Source organism: Polyodon spathula, chromosome 14, assembly GCF_017654505.1.
Source record: "Polyodon spathula isolate WHYD16114869_AA chromosome 14, ASM1765450v1, whole genome shotgun sequence".
NCBI lineage: Eukaryota > Metazoa > Chordata > Actinopteri > Acipenseriformes > Polyodontidae > Polyodon > Polyodon spathula.
This window is the reverse complement of record NC_054547.1, coordinates 10,224,877-10,247,173: the sequence shown is the minus strand read 5'-3', so window position 1 is coordinate 10,247,173 and position 22,297 is coordinate 10,224,877. Positions and strand designations below refer to the sequence as shown.

The 22,297-nt window shown below is 36.6% G+C and overlaps 2 protein-coding genes across 7 annotated transcripts in view; both read left to right on the top strand.

The window, feature by feature from the left end:
• LOC121326871 (rho GTPase-activating protein 29-like) overlaps positions 1 to 12,236 on the top strand; it is a 50,179-nt gene extending 37,943 nt beyond the window's left edge. For 4 of the 6 annotated variants that reach the window (XM_041270473.1, XM_041270472.1, XM_041270471.1 and 1 more), the window contains exons 8-23: positions 138 to 202; positions 857 to 967; positions 1,102 to 1,182; positions 2,388 to 2,576; positions 2,879 to 3,016; positions 3,367 to 3,557; positions 4,358 to 4,530; positions 5,749 to 5,877; positions 6,403 to 6,501; positions 6,719 to 6,882; positions 7,158 to 7,346; positions 7,523 to 7,660; positions 7,967 to 8,199; positions 8,444 to 8,762; positions 8,873 to 8,981; positions 9,733 to 12,236. In XM_041270473.1, the coding sequence (XP_041126407.1) occupies positions 138 to 202; positions 857 to 967; positions 1,102 to 1,182; positions 2,388 to 2,576; positions 2,879 to 3,016; positions 3,367 to 3,557; positions 4,358 to 4,530; positions 5,749 to 5,877; positions 6,403 to 6,501; positions 6,719 to 6,882; positions 7,158 to 7,346; positions 7,523 to 7,660; positions 7,967 to 8,199; positions 8,444 to 8,762; positions 8,873 to 8,981; positions 9,733 to 10,598 (3,194 nt within the window). In that variant the 3' untranslated portion in view covers positions 10,599 to 12,236. The remainder of the gene's footprint in view (positions 1 to 137; positions 203 to 856; positions 968 to 1,101; positions 1,183 to 2,387; positions 2,577 to 2,878; positions 3,017 to 3,366; positions 3,558 to 4,357; positions 4,531 to 5,748; positions 5,878 to 6,402; positions 6,502 to 6,718; positions 6,883 to 7,157; positions 7,347 to 7,522; positions 7,661 to 7,966; positions 8,200 to 8,443; positions 8,763 to 8,872; positions 8,982 to 9,732) is intronic. The other 2 variants (XM_041270475.1, XM_041270476.1) reach the window with 2 other exon arrangements.
• Positions 12,237 to 15,618: 3,382 nt separating this feature from the next.
• abca4b (ATP-binding cassette, sub-family A (ABC1), member 4b) overlaps positions 15,619 to 22,297 on the top strand; it is a 35,831-nt gene continuing 29,152 nt past the window's right edge. The window contains exons 1-5 of the mRNA XM_041269671.1: positions 15,619 to 15,684; positions 16,894 to 16,987; positions 17,173 to 17,314; positions 17,799 to 17,938; positions 18,603 to 18,730. Of these exons, the coding sequence (XP_041125605.1) occupies positions 15,619 to 15,684; positions 16,894 to 16,987; positions 17,173 to 17,314; positions 17,799 to 17,938; positions 18,603 to 18,730 (570 nt within the window). The remainder of the gene's footprint in view (positions 15,685 to 16,893; positions 16,988 to 17,172; positions 17,315 to 17,798; positions 17,939 to 18,602; positions 18,731 to 22,297) is intronic.

Sequence of the window (22,297 nt, the reverse complement as noted above, 5' to 3'; positions counted from 1 at the left end):
TGTTTTGGCTGTGTGGCCAGTCTGCTGATCTGTTGATTATATGCCTTGGATATAACTAGACCTTGCATTTCTGTTTGCGCTGTGATACACTGAGTGCTCAGTCTTTTGTTATCCTGTACTATACTTTGTGTTTACAGATATGGAGTGTGCAAAAAACTTTGTAAAAATGGCTGAATCGGCAAAAGCCCTTGTGGGTCAGCAGGTAATCTTTTTGGACTTTCAGTTCTGAATCAATCACAGTAAACAATGTGTATACAATCCTTGTGCACTTTTAACAATATGTTTTAAACTTTGCATTGCATCTGGTTAATATTGCCTTGAATTATTTTTAAATGCATGTAATCCTCATGAAAATTGTACTTTTGTTATACTAAAGTCAATGATATGAGACTAAAGGCAAGCCCTAGATTTTAGGGGAGATGGATCTGTCACAGTTCACAGAAATTTGATTAGCAGTCTTGGACTAGCCAGTAGTCTTAATATTTATCCAAATGTTAAATTTTCATTGAATGGTCTATTAGAGGCATTAAAAAACGTTAATACTTTAGTTTGCTTCTTAATGGTCTTTTGAGGGGTTATACTTCTGTATAACTACACAATTCTGGATGGTGACGTCCTGTATAAGTAATTGCCACAAACTGAACTGACACATTGAGTTGTTTAGAACAATGCAGCATGTTTTTTTTTTTTTATTATTATTTTTTATTCTAAGCAGGTTTTGCTATACATTTTCATTTTAGGCTATATGAAACATTTTGGAAAATGCCACTGGTACATAAATGAAATAATCTGTTTTCACAACAGGGAGCTAATAATTGTTTTTTTTTTTTTGTTTTTTTAACATATATAACAATAGGAACACATGCCATTCCGTGAAATTTACACCTCCGCCTTTCAAAATGACATTGAATACAGCCAGCTCTTACTGCAAACAGCTACTGCTCTCCAAACAAACAAATTCATTCAGGTAAGAATGCCAAGTTAATGGGTTACTCTTCAGTTGTGTTTGTCTCTCTCCTTTACTGATATCACAGAGAAAGCCTTTGGTTTCTTTCTTTTGTAAGAAAATAAAAACTGAGCCACCTTCATTTATTATTTCAGCCTCTTTTGGCCAGAAGGAATGAACTAGATAAACTACGCAAAGAAATCAAAGAACAATGGCAGAGAGAACAGAAGAAAATGGTTGGTTTTGCTCTTTTATTATTATTATTGTGATTATGGTTATTATTATTTGGTCCCGCTTTACAATACTACTCCTTTTATTTATTTATTTATTTATTTTTTAGATTATTAACAGTTAAGTGTACTTAAGCAACTGGCTTACAAACATGCTAGCAGGTATTTTTTTGTTGTTTGTTAATGGTAAGTTAATGTTATTTTTTTAACTACTGTTGTCTTTATGATGTCTTCAAACAACCCCATTTAACTGATATGATCACCGATATGAGAATAATTAATTCAAGTGTGTATGTGTGTGGGGGGTGGGGGTTGTCTGCACTTGACCATTACCAAACAATAAAATGTGTTTGTTAGTAAATTAGCTCTCATCCATAACTTAAAAAAACCTCAATCACAGATTATTAGATAAACCATATAACATAACACATGATGTTTACCAAGGGTTTCAGTGCCAAAGTCCTGTGGACGGGGGCACATTTATTCTGAGTTGCCTGTGTTCTCTCTCAGACATAATTTCTGCAAGTCAGCAGGGACTGACTATAGTAGAAGCTTGAAAGAAGCTTTTTTCCATGATGTAGGAGGTAATATGCAGAGTACTGTAAAGAATGCAGTTATTAAATAAAGTGCTGGAAATTCATGTGTTACACACACCCACACAGACGCTCATTCTAATGTCACATGGCTAACATGTTGGAAACGGGTCTAAAAAAAATTAAAAAAAGATCTGTAGAGCTAACTCCATCGTTTTAGGAATCGTACACGTTTGCTATACCTATCCAACCTCCCCTGCAACTCTACAAGTCAACAGGAGCTCTGCATTGTTGACCTATATTTATTCAGCACTGTACTGTAGCAGGTAATAAAGAGGGTGCTGCTGAAAATGCGGGTATCAAACACAGTGCTGGAAACGAATGCATTGTACACACAAACGCAAAGTGTCATGAAAATGTCTACTGGCTGAAAACAAAAATGTATCTGTAAGGCTAAATTAATTCATTTCAGAATCGCAACACCTCTTCTGCGTCTCTTGCAACAATCTATTCTGTCAGTAAACAGGAGCTGTGATTGTGCAACGTGAAAAAAAAAAAAGTGTGTAAGGAGATCCTGCGAGATTTTGTATTTGTATTTGCACGCCTGGCTACTGAAGGGTTAATCATCATCTTCACTTTTCACTTCTAGTTTCTTTAACAAAATGTCCTATTTCACAGCAAGAAGCAGATTCAGCTTTGAGAAAGGCCAAGCTTTTGTACGACCAGCGTCATGAAGAATATGAAAAGGCCAAATCGGCGACAATTCGGGCAGAGGAGGAGCAGCTGGGATTGAGTGGAGGCCTTAGTAAAGATGGCAGCAAAGTGCTGGAGAAGAGACGGCGCTTAGAGGAAGAGGCTCTTCAGAAAGTAAGATGGTTCAGCAGTATCTGCTTGTCCAGTACTGATCCGAGTAATGTTTGTAGGGGTTTACAGAGATGTTGGCTGGCACTACCACATTCTCTGTGAACTGCACTGAGCATAGATTGCAGTTACATTTTTGTTAGAAGTGTCTTAACACCTGGTAATACAGTTACAACATACCTTTGAGATATTTAGATTGTCACATTCGTTTTAGGTGGCTCTAGGTCATGGCGATCTTTCTCTTGTGTTTAGAGCTGTGGTGGATTATGTATGGAAGTAACATGCTTGTGTTTTTTTCTGATTTTAAGGCTGATGAAGCCAGTGAGCAACATAAAAACTGCAAAGCAGATTCCAGTGAGAAGAGAGTCGGTCTGGAAACTGTGAAAAGTGAAATCTTGACACAACTCCGGGAACTGGTCTTCCAGTGTGATCTCACTTTGAAAGCGGTAAAAGTTTACTTTCTAATTGCAGTAATCGGACTTTGTGAAATTCTGACAATTTTAAACACAGCATCCATTGCAATCAAATAAATGACAGCCAGATCCAGGCGGGTAAATATACAGTATATAGCAAAAATACAGGATATGAAAAAATGCACTAGAGGCAGTAAAAATGCCACATTTAAAATATTCATTTATTCATTTATGTATGTATTCATTTAAACAGTTTGTATATTTTTAACCTGGTCTGCATGTTGCTGATGGTGATCCATAACTGGCTTGTGCCTTCATCCTGTCTTACACTATATACACTTCAGATACTTGTATTTGGCGTAATGGGTTACTTTCTTTCACAGGTGACTGTCAACTTGTTCCAGATGCAGCAGGGGCAGGTGGTTTCTCTTCCAGTGAACTACCAGTCGCTGTGTGAAAGTGCCAAGCTGTATGAACCTGGGCAGCGCTACTCTGAGTTTGTAAAGAGCCTGCCAAAGGAAGAAAGCATGCTGGAGTCCTTTACTTTTGAGACACAGATGTCCCAAACTGAAGGGTAAGAAAGGCTGCTGGGGTAAAACCCAGCCATTACCTGGTAAAAGCATGGTCGTGTGTTGGACGGGGTGAGTCATACAGTGTGGTGTACAGGTTTGCGTCCTAGCTGTGTGAAGTCAACACTCTCTGCTGGGGATTCTGGAAAGAGTGTTGCATTGGCTTTGTCGTGACCAGAGCTGGTCTTTGTCCTCCAGAGGATGGTAACTCGCAGGCTGTCGAAGTCCTGGTTGTAAAAAGAGGTCATTGGCTTGGTCGTAGGATAGGAGTTCGCCCACTGAACCTTCAGTTCTCTTGAGCTGTGAGGAATTGCTGCGGTGACAGAACATTCTAAATTGGGGAGAACATTGGGGTAAAATAATTGAGCACTCTAAATATGAACAAAAAATACGTATTTCAGTGAACACTTCAGAATGTGAAGACTTGAGATTTGATTTGGGCAGGGGTCCTGTTCAGATAAAAGGTAAAAATAACTGCTAGATAAACTTGCAGAGAGAAGTCAAGGACAGGCAGTGTTGAAGCCACCAGCCGTGTTAATAGCTTATCTTGCACATGCTGCTGAGCACAAACATTGCTGAAAGAAAAAGTAATAGTCATGCGTGAGCCAACAGGCCTTCCTCAGGAAATATCTGTGGTGTGAGGTTTTGTTTTTGCTAGTCGCTGTCTGTGTTGACATTTTGTTTTTTTTAGCCCTTGTTTAAAGTGTGTCTATTCTTTCCTTAAACCACCTTCATGTAACTTTGATTCTGTATGTAAAAGGACATGTTTTAATCATTTATTTTGATTTCTGAACACTTTCTACAGGCTGCAGTTTGATAAAAGAACAATGAACAGTGTGCATTCCTCACATGGAAATCTGTCGCAGATGTCGGTCACCTCTGGAGATTTTCAGTCTGTTGAAGATGCAGATAGTCCAGTCCAAATGCGCACAGGGAAGATGGGAGAAACGAGATCCAACAGCAGCACTGACATCCAAGGTGACTAACACAGCTTCCTAGCCGTGAACGCTTATTGGCTGCACTGTGATAAGTACTTAATGCCTGTTTTATATGACTTGAGTACACAACAGGCCAAGGTGGCCGATGTCATGTCTGACTACTTTAGACCTCCTTGAATTGTACAAAACAAACACATTTACAGTGTAGTTGACTGGAGGGTGGACTTCAAATGGTTTAGCCACAGGTCAAACCGAAAGCTTTATGGATAAAAACACTGGGTCAGATAACAGTAACAAGATATTTGATTCTGGTGAAAATGAAAGCAAAAAAAATATATATGTATACACATGGTATGTTCATATAAGAACTCTTAGATACATGTTAAGTATTTCTTCCTAGATCCATTATCCCAGTTACGTTTGTTGAGTTCTTCTAATGCTTATCTAATTTTTTAGTTGATGGAATTACTCTGTTCTTGACGAATGGCTTTTAAAGTGTTGGTATTTGTTGACATTTAACTTGCTTTTGTTAACTTTAACACTGGCACTGTTGAGTTTTCTGTTGCTCATCATTGCTTACACAAAGCAAATAAAAGTAAATCGCATTGTAAAAAGCACAGACAGTAGTAACAGCCCCATCAGCACATTAAGCTGTGACTATTGATGCTGTCTTCAGTATCCAAATGGATTTAATTAGGTTCTTTTGTGATTGTGATTTTGTGTCAAGCCCTCCAGCACTCTCCACATGTGTATTGGTATCACCGAGTCCAATAGGAATTAAATAGTTAAAGAATGTGTTTATTTTATAGCCTCTTACTTGAAAGGCAACCCTGTCCTTTAATGTTTATAATGAGGTAATTACCAAGGACTGTTTATTAGGTTTGGGCCTAAACCTTAACAATTTGTGGATTGCAACCCTAAATAAAAACACTGCATTTTTTAAAAGTACAAATCTGTTGTTTTAAATGTTGGGTCCACGCTTTTTAAATCTGTACAGTATGTGTTTTCCTTTAAAATAAAAAAATAACAATCTTCTGTATTGGATTGAATTTGGACCTCTCTTTCCCAAGATTGTTTAATTCCATTAAGTACATAATCCTATTGCTCGTTCAAGCTAAAGGTATACAACTAGTTTGTTTTCTCCTGCCATTTGTGTATTGTTTGTTAATAAATTTGAATGAAAATTGTGTATTACTTGTATATATTTTGTTGGCTTTCACTAATACTAATAAATTATGTTCTTCTCCCTCTTTGACAGCACTAAGGGGGCAAGGGCCGTTCCGCGCCTGGCCGACTGGCAGTCAGGGAGGGGGGATGTGCAGTGACTCAGAAAGTGCAGGTGGGAGCAGTGAGTCCAGATCCATGGACTCCCCTACCGCCAGCCCAGGTACACAATCTAACTGGGGATTAGGGTGCTGTTTATGATCAACACCAGCTGTAGAGGATTTGCAGTCTGCTGTTAGGCCTGTGTGAAAGAACACTTTGTTTATAGTGACCACAGCAATTAATTCACATTTAAAATTAACCTGAATATAAAGGCAATTATTATAGACTTTCAAGGTGTTTGTAATAAATAGTTTTCACTGAATAACTGACTTATCTGAAAAGTATTTTTATGTTGATACTTAAGTCCTGTGTTTTTAGGTTTTTTACTTAGTTCACTGAGTTTTAATATTAAGGATTACATTCATCACTAAAAGTAAGAAAGAAAAGAATGTATATTCAAGGTGTGAATCACCTGTGATCATGAGGTGAACATGTCAACCGGTCAACGCCCATTTAGGGACTGGTATAAAATGGGCCCCTCTTAAGCTATCCTGTTCATTTTGTTGAAGACCGGTTTACAGTAAACTCTGTCTCTTAGCTAAGTGCAGTTTATTTGCTTTTAAATAAACTTTAATTTAACCCTCAGGAGATTTTAAAAGAAGGCTGCCAAGAACCCCATCCACAGGCACCATGTCTTCGGCAGATGACCTTGATGAGAGAGAGCCACCTTCTCCTTCAGACAATGGTGAGATGTTTTGCTTTTTTTTTTTTTTTTTTTTTTTTTACATAGTTAGGTGTTTTTCAGTGCCTTCTTGGGTTTATTGATCACTAGACTTCCAAGGCAAGCAAGACATTGGCAAACACTGCAAATAGTGTATTTTTCAGATTTCTTTAGGGCTTCCAACATTGGCAGTGCTGTTGCCCAGGCAAGACACTGTACTTACTTTATTTTATTGCTTTAGGTATAAATGAAATGACTTCTGAAATGGCAAACTCCCCAGGACCCTTCCGGAATGCGCTCCTGTCCAAGGCCGCACAAACCCACAAACTCAGAAAGCTGAGAGCTCCTTCAAAGTGCAGGGAGTGTGACAGCCTGGTGGTGTTTCAGGGGGCAGAGTGTGAGGAGGTAAGACGTTGTTGTCAAGCATATTTAAAGTGAATCCATTTTCTATGTGATGTTTCTCTGTGCTTGTAAAACCATTCAGATGTGCCACATGTGAGCTAAGTTAACTTAGTTACAGAGACTTTAAAGCCATCCAAAACATTTTAAAAAGACTCGTTCAACATTCGAGTATTGGTCAAAACTATTTTTAAATCTAGTAAGAGGCAGGAGAATGAAACCATGTATTAGTGGTTGTGGCAGTGCATTTAAAACGTCATTATTCCTGTTCTCTGTTACAGTGTTCACTCGCTTGTCACAAGAAGTGCTTGGAGACCCTAGCTATTCAGTGCGGCCACAAGAAACTGCATGGTCGTCTTCATCTGTTTGGGGTTGATTTTGCTCTTGCTACCAAAAATAACCCAGATGGAATACCCTTTATAATCAAAAAGTGCACCTCTGAAATCGAAAACAGGGCTCTCAACATAAAGGTGAGCTCATTTTCATCAGATTAAACGGGCCTCCTCAATTTAGATTTTACAGCTTAATATTCCTTAAACTTTAATAAAACAAAGCAGTTTGTTTGTATGAACTTGCAGGACTGTTTTGTGCTGTTTGTTTTGGTGGTGTTTGAATGCCTATAACCTGATTTATTATTTCTCTGCAGGGTATTTATCGGGTAAATGGAGCTAAATCAAGAGTTGAGAAGCTTTGCCAAGCATTTGAAAACGGGAAGGACTTGGTGGAGCTTTCTGATCTGTATCCACATGACATCAGCAATGTGCTAAAACTGTACCTGCGACAGGTGTGTATATGTTCTTGTTATTGGGATATTGAAAGAATCCAGTCGGAATGGGTATAAAATATTTGCATTAGTTGCTAAAAATGGAGGGTGAACTAATTTATTAGATAGTAGATTTAGTAATTTATTAGACAGTAGATTTAGTAATTTATTAGACAGTAGATTTAGTAATTTACTGAACAAGAAAAAACAGAGCTTGGATAGGTATTTTTTACACTGTGTAGATTTTTTAATACACTTGATGACTTCAATTTCAAGTGCAATGCCTTTGTATCTAAATTAAGAACTTTCCCGCCCCCCCCCCTGCAGCTACCAGAGCCACTGATTTTGTTTCGTCATTATAATGAATTTATTGGCCTGGCCAAAGAGAGCCAGCAGGTCATCACTGAGGAAGTAGATGGACGAATGAACAGCCCTGGCGCAGAGAAGCCTCACCTGAGCATTGAGTTGAACCGAATTATCTTCAAAATTCGAGACGTGTTGAGGCAGCTGCCCCGGGCCCACTACAATACTCTGCAGTACCTCATAGGACACCTGTGCAGGTGAGAGATCCCATTCACACAGGTCTTAGTCTTTCTAATGCATCATTAGTGTGTTTAATGCATCAATAACCTGTAGTGTGTGTGTTTACACAACAAAAAGAGATCAAATACCACCATTATCGCCAAAAATATAAGTTACTAATGCATGTTATTTAAATAAGATTTCGTTAGGAATGAAGCTGCTTCTTTTTTTGGAATGTATGAATTTATATCTATATATAATGTCTGTGTGTGTATTTTACAGAGTGGCAGAAAAACAGGAAGAAAACAAAATGACAGCCAGCAATCTGGGAATCATTTTTGGGCCCACGTTAATCAAGCCAAGGCAGACGGATGCCGAGGTTTCACTTTCTTCCCTTGTGGACTACCCCTACCAGGCTCGGATTGTGGAGCTGCTCATTTTGCACAATGGAAAAATCTTCGATCTCTCTTTAAGCCCTTTGTCAGCCTCGCCTCCGGCTGGAGAGAGCTCACCATTTGAGCGGAAAGAAACAAACTTCTCAGCAGAGGACAAAGAACAACATCTAAAGAGGCACTCCAAGTCATTAGTGGACATCAAAGAAGTAAGTGTGTGCGCCTCTGCAGTATATTGCTGTGATTTTGAATTGCTCGATTTTCTGTTAAATCAGTGGAGATCAGAATTACATTTTTTGTTCTCCCTGTTTTATTACAGCAGAGCTCTAAAGTATATAAAAGACATTCTTCTATAATCCCATCTACTCTTTTGATGGATGAAGTAAAGGATGTGAAACACAAAACAGGTGCAAGAGATTCTTCTGCTGGTTAGTATTGTGACTGTTGTGTAAGGTTATTGCAAAGCAGCATCCACACACCACACTGTGTCATTTTTAAATACTGCCTCATTATCAGAAGTGAATTGTCAACTCCACTTATCCATGGAGTTACCATAACATTGCAAACATGTGTTATTTTACTGTCCTAGTACATCACCTTTCCTCCTCTAGCATTTTAAGTCACTGCTTCTGGCAGTGATTCAAATGGCTTTTCACTAATATTTGCCTCTGAACCAGTCAGTAAAGATACTAAGTTCCTATTGTCATTATAAATGGTGCCCCAGCATACATTCTGCTGTACGGAACCTTTTTTTTTCTTGAGATGGTTGCGTCCAAAAGTTTTTCAGTTATACAGTTCAGCAAAAAAAAAAAAAACTCTACCGTCTCAAGACAACTCTTCATAACACTGACTCAAGTGGAAATTGGTTCCTCTACAGTGGAACTATGACGACATATATATTTTATATATATATATATATATATATATATATATATATATATATATATATATATATATATATATATATATATATATATATATAATTTTGGGCAGTACATGACACCTTGAGAAAGCAGCAACATTTAAATCACACATTTATTGTTCAAATGACACCAAGGAAATGTGTGCTAAGTTCAAATTGGCTCAGTGATCATTTAATCAACTCTTTTAATTAGAAGTGTGTGTATGTGTGTTTTTAAGGCAATGTTTTAGTTGTCTAACTTTTTTTTTTTCTTGCAGCTTTGTTTGAGATTTCTGAGAAATTCCCATCAGAGCCCAGTCTTCAAGAGGGACAGAAATCGTCTTTTAGTAAGTCGAATCACAATGTAGCCAAAGTTCAAATGAGACCACCACGATCCAAACTAGCTTCTCGACCCATTAGCATGCCGGTTGAAAGACTATTAAACCCTTCCCAGCTAAATGAGAAGAATTGCAGAAATGTAAATGAGCGAGACAGGAGCCCCATGAGTGAGGAAACTTTAGACAGAACAAAGACTTGTTCTACGTACTGCCGGAATTCTTACTATGACACTCTGTCCCTGAGGAGAACATGGGACAGGCAGTACAAACATTATAATATCACACCCACGACTGCCATGATTATGGCAAACGTACCCAAGGAAAGTCGGCAAAATGATACTCTCTCTGCCTCTTCACCAGCAAGCTACAATCTTGGGAGCACTTCTGGGAATACTATGCTCCCCATAAAGCCATACACTGCAGCCGTTAGGCCAGTACAGACAGCAAAAAAAGAGGCTAGTTCTTTCGATGGCTGTCCTGCTTCCTCTGGCTTCAGAGCACCGAGAACCTTGCAGCCTCCTCCAGGAACTTTCTACAAACCTCCTTCTGTTAACCAAGAAAAACAAGCTGCAGATTTAGTGCCAAAAACATGTGCTGCAGCCACAAGTAACTCTGAGACTGGGCAGGGTGATACTGTGAAAAACCGAAACGACTGTGACACCACATCCAGTGTTTCATCTGCCCAGCTGTCCTCTCCCAACTCCAGCCCTGAAGATCTGTGCCAAAGCGATGTCAGGCCAGTTTATCAAAGACTGCGGCCCAGGCGCCTGCAAGAGTTAGAAAACAGGGAAGCACATTTTGTCTAACTGTTAATCAAATACATTTTTATATGAATGCAGTTTTGTGCCATATTGTATATAAAACTACTTTTATTATCACTTGGAGAGAGTTTGCAAAAAAACTGTGAAAATTTAGCAGTGGAAAGTGTTAAATCTATAATATATTCCTTGATAACTTTTGAGTTCTGTTGTTATACAGCAGTTGGTGCTGTTGGAGAAATAGCAGCACCTGATTTAAAGCAGGGCGCACTTAGTTTAGAAAATTGTGTATTTATTAGTTATTTAACACAGCTGTTTTTTTTTTTTTTTGTTACCTGGAAAAATGTAAAACTGTAAAGTTGTTACATACTACTATTTTCTTCTTTGTTTTCATTGTAAACTGTAAATTGTACATTATAAAAGAACATTGTAAAGGACACATTTAATGTTGTAAAGTTTTATACCCTTTTTTAAAATGCTTTTAGCAAGCTTGGCAAGTTTCTTTATTTTAAAGCTGTCAATTGATCTTTCACTTTAATACATTAAAGATAATACTGAACAAAACTCCACCAGAACAGAATTGTTGTATGCAGGTTTTTGTACGTTTTGATGCCAATGTTTGTTAAATTTGTTATAACTGTATGTATTGTCACTTTATCTTCGTAACCAATATGATGCACTTGCAGGGCCCAATGCATAATAAGCAGCCTTAAGGTCGTTACATACCAGACGCAACACATCACTGGACGACAAGATACTTTGCAGCAACATGACCATACACACCCGAAGCGACATAGACGTGATGCCACAGATTGCCAGATCTATAGATCTATAAAAAAAAAAAAAATGCTGTTGACAAGTCTATAGGATCAAGACGGGTACATCAATATCATGTGGAAATCAGTGCCTTTTCTGACAGTATTTCAATATGTGTGGCAATAAGTCATACAAACCACTCATCATTTTGGATACCTGTTCAACCGGGTGGACAACATGCATGAAGCTGTTTTCTGATTGCTGAATTCCCTAGTTGTTGTGAAATACAAATTTCATGTCGCCCCCGCATCGCCTGTTGTGTGAAAATACTCATCAGGAGTATAGCTTCTAGTCATTTTGTCGCATTGCTGCACATTTTTGCTTGTCACTTCGTGTCTGGTGTGTAGGGGCCTTTAGTCTTCAGTTTTAGTCTAGTCATAACTTACACATTAAGACACCCATATTACATATGCAATTAATTTTCATAACTACCAGATTCAATAGGTTTAAGAAAACGTAGCAAAAATGTTTATTGTAATGTTGATAATTATAAAATTCAGACTACTCCGATGGATAATCGGCTTTTAATATAATGGAAATGGGGCTTTTTAATAAAATTGTTTGCTTCTTAGTGGCCATAAGCATAATTATGTATTTATATGTAAAGTATATATTATTTTAACTAAACCTTACTAAGTCCATCACACAGTTTATGTAAACTCTTCATGTATTAAATGCTGAAGGTTTTATTTATAAAACCTAAACGAGTTCATGTTGCTGAATTAAATCTATTAACTTTTCTGCTTATTTCAAACCATTCTTGAGAAAGTTTCACTTCTTTTGTAGCTTTAGTATAGATGCCAGTTCAAAAACATTAAAAGGGTCAGTATTATTGCATGTTACAGTGGAAGAATTCAAGGGGCAGGGTTTACAAAGGCATTATTCCAGTAAAGTATTACAGTGCAGTTTGTGACGGTGATCAAATGCAAAACTGAAAAAAGAGTAGGTCTCTGGCAGATCGGAGACGGCATGATTTACCGGAATGGAAGGATCTGTGTCCTTGGTAAGGCATTAAAAAAGGTTTAAGAGAAACATGCTGTAAAATATAACATATATCTTCTTGTTTAGACTCATTTTGTATATCAAGAGGCCATGAGAATGTGATGACTGAAACGAGATATACGAAGTAACACAAGGAATAAATGGGATATTTCATTCCAAGTTCTTTAAACTGAAGATTTTAACTGTATTCTAGTATTTCTAGTACTATTATTATTATTACACATTCATTTTTTCATGCCTTTTGGTTTTCTAAATGTTTAAACAGGTTAAAAAAAAACAAAACAAAGAATGCACTCAGAACTTGTATGGTCAATATTTATTTTCAGAAGAATACTAATGCATACATTAAAAGTACTGTAGCACCTCTTTGCTCATCATCAATGCCAGGCATTGTTCATAGAAGACAATTTGTGTTAATGCATGATCAGAATTGTTTTCCATGACAATCCCAATCCACAGACAGACTTTAGAGAATATGTTTTGTTGTAATAATTACATTTTAAAGCTCTTAGGCATCGGTTAATATACTCTGAGTCACATATTGTTCTTGAAAATAGTTTATGGCTACTCAGATTCAGACTAGCTAATGCATTCTTTGATCAAGATGCACACCAGATGCATCATGCTGTGCATTTGCAAACTGCCGACCAAGACCTGAACCTGTGCTTCAAGGGGAAGCCGTTAAAGTATATTTTGTCTTTAAATATGTTTAAGTATATTTTGTCTTTAAATATGTTTAAGTATATTTTGTCTTTAAATATGTTTAAGTATATTTTGTTTGTTTTACAAGGTTTGTTTTACTCATGGTTTTTATGCTAACAAAAAAAAAAAAAAAAAAGCTTTTTTGTTTATGCTCAACGCTATCACTTCCATGGCCAATTTTATTTTTATTTTCTATTATGAGTTTCTTGTTTCTGTGTTTTTATCTATTATAGCTATGTCAACTTTTAACATGTATAGTAATAGAAGGCATGTTTTTATATTCTGAAAGATATGAGGACGCTAAATACTGTACTACTAATAGACATATGGACTGTCTAGAATGGGCTAATTTATCATTTCTGATTTTCAAACAGTGTACTTGCACTGAAGTTCATGTTTTGCCTTACTTTCTGAACACATACTGTGTCCAGTACACTTACATTGACACTACTGTTGCTAAATGTATCAGATTTGTGAAGTGATTGCGAATCTGCAGAGACAAGGTCTTTACAGCCTCCTATCTTAATTAATTTTGACAGCTTTCCACACGACATGCATTATGTAATAAGGATACACTTCTCGAAATCTGATTTAAGTAAAGGGAAATCTAGCAATATAGATTTTTGTTTTTGTTTTAAAGAACTGAAACATGGCCACTGAATGTTGCCTCTGTTTAAACATTTACCATTTCATCAAGACAAGGGCTTCTAAAACAAGATGGATGAATGTGTTGTTGTTTGAAAGAGGTTCTTCATGTTGTTGAAGAGGATTAAAACAAGCTGATTACAGGTTTTAGCTAGTGCAGTTGGAGCAAGCAGCTGCGGTACTGATATGCAACCCTTTGACGACTGTCTCAAATCTCAGGCCAAACTATCTTTTATTCTTAAATGTTGTTCAACTTCTGACAGTTACATTCTGAGGTAAGTTTATTCTTTCTATTGTATTTATTATCATTTTTTCTTTCACACAGGAGATGCTGTTTCAAAGTTTAGACTGTATTAGGTTTGCAGTCACTATTCCTGGATTTCTCTTTCTGTAACTAATTAGCTAAAGAAACCACCAAAACGTTCACAAGTACGTAGTGCATTAAGAGTTCCCTACTGTTAATACACTACATAGTGTGTTTTTTTATGGTTTGACATTGTTAGAATAGTACTGCCAAAATGATGCAGGAGAATAATCATTCTTTGTATCCTCATGTAGGTGTGTGTGTGTGTGTATATTGTACATACATATTGTTAGGAAAATATGAAATATACACAGGCAAGTGTGTTTCTATCATGACTTTAGGTCTCTGTATATTACAAATATTATGTCGGTAATGGTTGAGCTTCCCGGTTCATAGATAATTCTACGCTCTTCCACAAGACAAAACTCTTCCCAGGTGTAAATGATGTGTATATATTAACTAAATATTATATATATATATATATATATATATATATATATATATATATATATAATATATATATATATAACACAACTAATATAACTATTGCTATTTCAGAAAAACTTTCAATGAATTACAAGGAGCTATAAACACTTTATTAACATTCTATCAGTATATAACAGTATATTAAATGCACTAACTCTTAAGACACTGACGAACCGTTTATCCATGTTTTAAACAAATCAAGTATATTTACTATACTATTGTCTTATTGTGTTTACATAATATATATTCTGGTACAAGGTGTAATTTTTATTTGTGCTCATACAGCAATCAGACATACTTAAAGGGCTTTACAGCATTCTCTGTGGAGACAGTATGAACAGTAAACCCACCTGATCCAAGCTCAATCTTACTTCTGGGCAAGGCTATGGAATTAGACTATACAGATTAATGCTTGACAGGTAACCTAGTTTCTTATACAGGTTGTCTGTGTGGAATAAACGTTCTTACTTTGGAGCTTGACTGCTGAGCAGAACCACATCTGGTTTATTCTTAATAAAATAGTATGTTGTGGTATACAAAGGACTAAGCACTGCTTCAAAGAGAACACAGCACAGGCAGGTGGTTTAGACAGATCTAGGGTGAAAATGACAATATATATATATATATATATACTAATATATATTATATATCAATATATATATATATCTATATATAATATCATTTGCTACACATCACAAAAACATTCTGTATTTTTAAAATAAAACCAGGTAATTCTTCTGCAGACACCATTAAGCAGAGAAGGGCTCCGCCTCATTCATGTAAGACAGATAATCCAGTTATAAAGATTAATGTTAAACTGCTATTGCTTGTCCAAATTAACACATGCCTCGTGTGTAGCTGCCAAGCAGTTGCTGCTGGAGTCCTTTTCATTGATGATACCCATTTTAGCTGTGTGCACGAACATGAATCCTGGATGGTGAACCCTACCGATTTTCTGTTTTTTGTAAAAAAAATAAATGAATTTAAAAAAAACCCCAAAAAACAGATAATGGTCCACTGTAAACTGAACAGGCTATTAATGTCACCTGTTTTGTTCTGTTTTCAGGTTTCTGACCTCCTTGTTAACCTAATTTGGGGAAGAGAAAGGGAGACATGGGGACCAGCAGTCAGATCTCTCTGCTGCTGTGGAAAAACTGGACCCTGCGAAAAAGACAAAAGGTATGTAAATAATATAAAATGACATAGAGTTTGTCACCTTTCACATAGGAGTACAGGCTTCCAATTATCCATTGCAAGCCTGGCAGGGTTCTAAAAACATTCTTTTCCAGAATTACAAAACAGAAGGTCGACACTCTTAAGGATCAACACTTTTTGACAGCACACAATAAGTGGTGGACATGTTTAAACCCTATTAACAGATTATACACAATGCTTCTCACTAGTGGATCCAAATGAGTTTAGACTGGAACAAGCTAAATGCTGTGGCCCTACAATTCACCCCATTGTTAAAGTTCAGCCACCCATCCAGTTTTAGGTCTAATGAACATTACAGCAGGTTCCCTTTGAACTTTAGTGCTTGTTAAAGTCAGGGCTACATTTAAAAATCAAAACAAAAAAAACCACAAATAACACTATGTAACACAATTTTTGTTCCTGGGTAGTAAGTGTTTTTTCCTAATTGTTTATGCCTCAAAAGTATAGAAAATGGCTATTATTCCCCACAAACTTTGCTTTTGTGACCAGGACAGTGATATTTCAAAATATCATGATTTCCAATGGGAAAACGGGCAAATGTGTCTTTTCATTCACATAAAGTCAGTAAAAAACAACATATGAATCCAAATTAACATGTATTTATACTAAAGTAATACAAAAATGACTACAAAAGATTTAGAAGTGAGTAGTTTTTCGAGATTTACTATTATACTAATAGCCATTTTCTATACTTTTGAGGCATAAGCAATTAGGAAATAACACTTACTACCCAGGAATAAAAAAAAATTGTTACACAGTGTAATTACAATTGTAGTCCAACTGGAGGCTACAGTGCTATCCATCCACCGAAAACACTGGAGAGTATATTAAATAACAGTTAATACCAACATTAAGTGGCCAACATCGTGTTCAAAACACACACACATACATTCCACTTACAGCTATGGTCAAAAGTTTTGCATCGCCCTATAGAATTAACAAATTCTGCTTCATAAAATTGAAGGAAAATAATGCTAAATGTTATGTTAACATATTTAATAAATATTGCTTCGTAGTTTTCCCATATACTTCACGGAAAATTGATAAAAATAACTGCATGTTGAGCATTCCACGGTGTGCAATTTAAAGATTGTATCTAAACATAAAAAAAGTGCATTTGTCTTAATATCCTGTGTTGCTTTTTCTTTCAAATTGTATTTCTTTTCTTGGCAGCTTCGGTTTATTGTAGAGCTTTTATGGCCACTGACCCTGTTTGTTGTCTTGGTTTGGTTGAGAAAGGCGAACCCGCTATATCAGCAACATGAATGTAAGTATGATCATTTTGGAAAAGAAAAGGTTTTGTAACACTTAAATGGAATCTATTACTATCCCTTAATTTTTTTTTCTTTATTATGTTCGTAAAATATAAAAAGCATAAGTTGTTTATAATATGCATGTTATTAGTTTACCGAACCTCTGTGTTTTATTTTTTTCCCTCCATTGTTTTTATAGGTCATTTTCCCAACAAGGCCATGCCATCTGCAGGAGTCTTGCCCTGGTTACAGGGAATGTTCTGTAACGCCAACAACCCCTGCTTCCAACACACAACGCATGGAGAATCAGCTGGTGTCGTCTCGAACTACAACAACTCCATGTGAGGACGTTGTTCGAATGTCTTAAGAGAGCGAGACCACTAAGGCTTAAGTGAAGACATGAATACAAACTGTATTCAATTTCCTTTTTGCAGTACTGAAGACATTGCAGCTCATAGTTGAGATTTGTAAAGCTAACAATGGAGTGGAGATTGCTGCAAAATTCGAGTTCTGCTGCCAATCAGCATTTTTCCATGCTTGGTTTTCTGCAAACATGCACATTGCCCGTTGTTGATCTTTTCTCAGTAAACCCAATGTATTTCCTGGCAGCTGTTTAGCCATGCTTGGATCCCAGTGTGTGTAACCAGTACCATCCCTACAGCAATCAACCTCCACAAACTGCCCTCTCTCTGGGATCTGTGTGACCTTAAGTACATCTGCATATCTTATGCTATATGATCCTGCTTAAAATCAAATCCAATAAATGTTACATCCCTGTCAAGTTAGGTGGTCCTCTGCAGTAATAGGTGTGTCTTTCTTTTTCAGTTTGGCCAGGTTCTATGCCGATTCACAAGAACTGCTGTTCTCAAAGCCAGAATTCCAACAGCTAGAAAGGGTCTGGGAAGAACTGGGTGTCATGTCTGATTTCATGGACACAATCAGAACCAACCCCGCTAGAATTTCAGGTAAAATTTAAACTCTAACAAGCATACAATCAATATTTGTTTACCACCTTATTGACAGGGAGCAGCTCCTCTGGTTGTCTTTGGGTTATATATGATTGATGTAAAGACAATTATATTGCTTGAAAAATGTGAGCCCAACTTCAGAGGATGTATTTTTCTGTTTCTCAGTTTTAGGTTAAACTTTAAATTCTGATACTTTGACAATTTCTAAGAATATTATAGTGTTGTTTTGAGGTATATTGCTAGAATATAAATTGGCAACAAAGACAATGCAGTCAGTTACACATCAGACCTTATGATAAGATCTGGGCTTAAAGGTTGTCTTCTTGGGCAATTAAAGTTTTAATTGCAAAGGCAGAGATCCTACTAACTGAAGGGTCGGTAAAGAGCTGGAGAACAGCCCTACATACAGCAGATATATGTTCAGAACCAAGCAACACACATACAGTATAATCATGTTGTAAAGCCTATAGTATCTTACTACCACGTTGTATACAGATAAGTGACAATATGCATTAAATACAGTAGCTTTAAAGGCAACTGTGTAACATCAGAAACAGATTATACTTAGGGGAGCACTGTAAACTGGAGTTATCAAAATGCATGTTTCTAAAGGCAAATTCCAAATCCAGATATAAGAATCTCATTCTCTTTGCATGTCAAGGTCGAGGGGTCAAAATTGAAGACATTCTGAAGGACGATGAAACTCTCACTGGGTTTTTGTTAAGGGACTGTAGATTCTCTGACTCTGTCGTTACTCAGCTAATTAAGGCCCAAGTGCGCATCGAACAGGTGGGTGCTACTGTTTATTTTTCGTTGCTCATTTTGTTGTTTTAGTGAAGCTCATGGCTATATTACCTGAAGCATTTCAGTATGTGCTGGACATGATTGTTTACTTGACTTAAGAGTTGATTTGGTCACTATATCCACTGTCTATCATATCTCTCTTTCCAAAAACGACAGGAAAGTGCAAGACCATAAGATGGCGTGTGTGTGTGTGAGTACATATATATATATATATATATATATATATATATATATATATATATATATATATATATATATATATACATACATACATACAGCTCTGGAAAAAAAAAAATTAAGAGACCACTGCAAAGTTACCAGTTTCTTTGGTTTTACTATTTATAGGTATGTGTTTGGGTAAAATGAACATTTTTGTTTTATTCTATAAACTACTGATAACATTTCTCCCAAATTCCAAATAAAAATATTGTCATTTAGAGCATTTATTTGCAGAAAATGACAACTGGTCAAAATAACAAAAAAGATGTTGCAGTGTTGTCAGACCTCGCATAATGCAAAGAAAATAAGTTCAGATTCATTTTTAAACAACACAATACTAATGTTTTAACTTAGGAAGAGTTCAGAAATCAATATTTGGTGGAATAACTCTGATTTTCAAGCACAGCTTTAATGCGTCTTGGCATGCTCTCCACCAGTCTTTCACATTGATGTTGGGTGACTTTATGCCACTCCTGGCGCAAAAATTCAAGCAGCTCGGCTTTGTTTGATGGCTTGTGACCATCCATCTTCCTCTTGATCACATTCCAAAGGTTTTCAATGGGGTTCAGGTCTGGAGCTTGGGCTGGCCATGACAGGGTCTTGATCTGCTGGTCCTCCATCCACACCTTGATTGACCTGGCTGTGTGGCATGGAGCATTGTCCTGCTGGAAAAACCAACCCTCAGAGTTGGGGAACATTGTCAGAGCAGAAGGAAGCATGTTTTCTTCCAGGACAACCTTGTACTTGGCTTGATTCATGGTCTCTTAATTTTTTCCAGAGCTGTGTATATATATATACACATACATACATACATACATACACATGTACAGTATAAGATGAAGAAGCAAACAACGTGTTTTGACAATGTGCCTGCGTAACTGACGAAGACATGTTGTCAAAACGCGTTGTTTGCTGCTTCACTTTTGTTTGCTTGTTTTTAATGAAATAAACTTATAAGAACCTTTTTTAAAATATAAAATCACCGTGGGCCTGTCCAAATTTTTGAGAGTGCGACCACTTGAAAACTAGAAGAAGCAATTGTGAGTTCACGTAGGCTTTTTTCTTTTCTATAAATATATTATACTATTTGCCCTCTCTATGTATTCAATTAACCTGTCAAGGTTTTTTCAACAATCTGATTTGTATAACCCTTCGTTGCTTGCAATAACATCGTAAATCCATTTTCTTGTTTGAACTGAATTGCGGCAATGCTAACAGGAAACACTGCTGGCTATATTATTATTATAGTAGTAATTTCAGTGCTGAGACTTGTTCATTCAGGATAGTAATCTGGACAACAAATTCAAAGAAGCTTCTAAATCAGATGCTGTGGTTTCCTTGATCTTAAAGTGTGTGTTTCAGCGGTGTGTGAGACTTCTTGTGTTGGAAGTAAAGACATGCAGCATTGGCTGTCTTCAGAAAAAGTCATGGGATTACATCAGTTTGTGAATGGTTGATCAGCATGTTTTGATATGTAAATTGATTAAAAAGGGTGCAAACCTTTCATTGACTTGGCCTTTCTTAGACTTAATTGTTACATTAAAATGCATTTGGACGAGGTATACTAGCTTTATAATTCCTTTGAAACTAATTAGAGGCTTCTGGCAGTGTATGACCCAAATCACTGCAGGGGTGACGTCAGACCAGAAATGCAAAACCACAACAAGGAAATGGCGGGGCAAACTGAGATGCTACAGTGCTCAGTGTTTTATTAAACAATAAACAAATAAAAGATTGAAACAAAACACAACTACACAAAAGAAAAGGGCATGTTGGCCAAACAAACAAACACATGGAACAAAACAAGTATCGTGCTGGTGTAGACCCAGCACGCTTTAGCAACTGTTGTATGTTTAATGATTCAGGTTACCTCCTCTCTCTACTCCAGTTCACCACTCTTTGAACACTCTCAACCCATTGCAGCTTAAGCTGCAGGTTTTTATAGTGGTGACCGAGGGAATAACTAGCTATTAATTATCTCATGAACACCTCAGTCACATTCTGCACAGGTTTACTGACTGTCAGATAATTATATTATGTAGCTGATCAGTCACGTATTCCCATGAAGTAATTTCAAAAACTAAAACTTTAATAAATAATGGCGATGGCTTTTCATCCATGCTGCAAACAATAATATAATACAAATAGTGTTTTTTCATAAATGAATAAATAATAACAGCAAATTTTATATATATATATATATATATATATATATATATATATATATATATATATATATATATATATATGACACACACACACACATAGGGACGGGATACTCCGCCACACAGTGATACACCTTGCTTTCTTGGTGGACACGTTTCTAAGAGCTTACCAGCTCTTTAAAGGCAGACAATTAAAAAACGGTTTAGTAATAAGCCTTCAATACTAAGAAGCCTGTTCAGCATGATTTTAAGCTGTGCTGTGCTGTGTTGTTATAGATAGTGTGCTGCTCACGTTGGGTGTGATTGTTGGAATGTGCGTGGTTTCAGCACAGCCAGGGAGGGAGCAGCAGGCCTCATAACCCCATTTCCCATTCTATTTTTAAACACGTTTGTTGTGGTGTGGAACAGTGCCAGGTTTCAGACTGAATCACTCTCAGCCAGTTTATTTTTCCTGTATTCATAACCATTCTAAGGAGGTTAGGAATTTGGAAATAGTTGTAAAAGCAACTGTAAAAGCTGCTTTTATTGTTTAAAAACAAAACAAACAAACAAAAAAGACTCTTTCAGTCTTTCTGTAAAGTACTGAAAAAATTAATTACAGGAGGCAGTCAGTACATTCTGTACAAATCCAGAGCTGCAGGTATATTGCAGATTATTTGTGATACTTCTGGAAGTAACAATACAATTTGTTTTTGTACTGAGAACTCTGTGTGAGGTTAAAAGCAGTGAGTTAACCTTGTACATGTTCATGCTACAGAAAGGGTTACATCCTATATTTAAAGGCAACACAGCTACATGCACCCCACTGCTACAGCTATTCACATAGTGTAAATAAAGGAAATGCTACATCCCTATGATATCAGAAATCTATACCATGCATTCTATTCATACCAGAAGTGAGTAAGCATGAGAATGACGATGATTGGCACAAAACAATCTCATCCTGTTGACTTTTAGATTTCTCTCCATGAGTGTTATAGAACAGCTATCTCGGTCTGCCAAATCACTTTGAAACTGAATGTTGCTGATTTAGGGAATTCCATTAACCATGGAATTCATCGTTTTTAAAGTGCTTTGGAATATTTTTTTTTTTTTTTTTATCGGCTAACTTGAGTGAGGGGAACCATTTTTCGAAATTGAGACACTGTAAATTGATGCACACTATAAA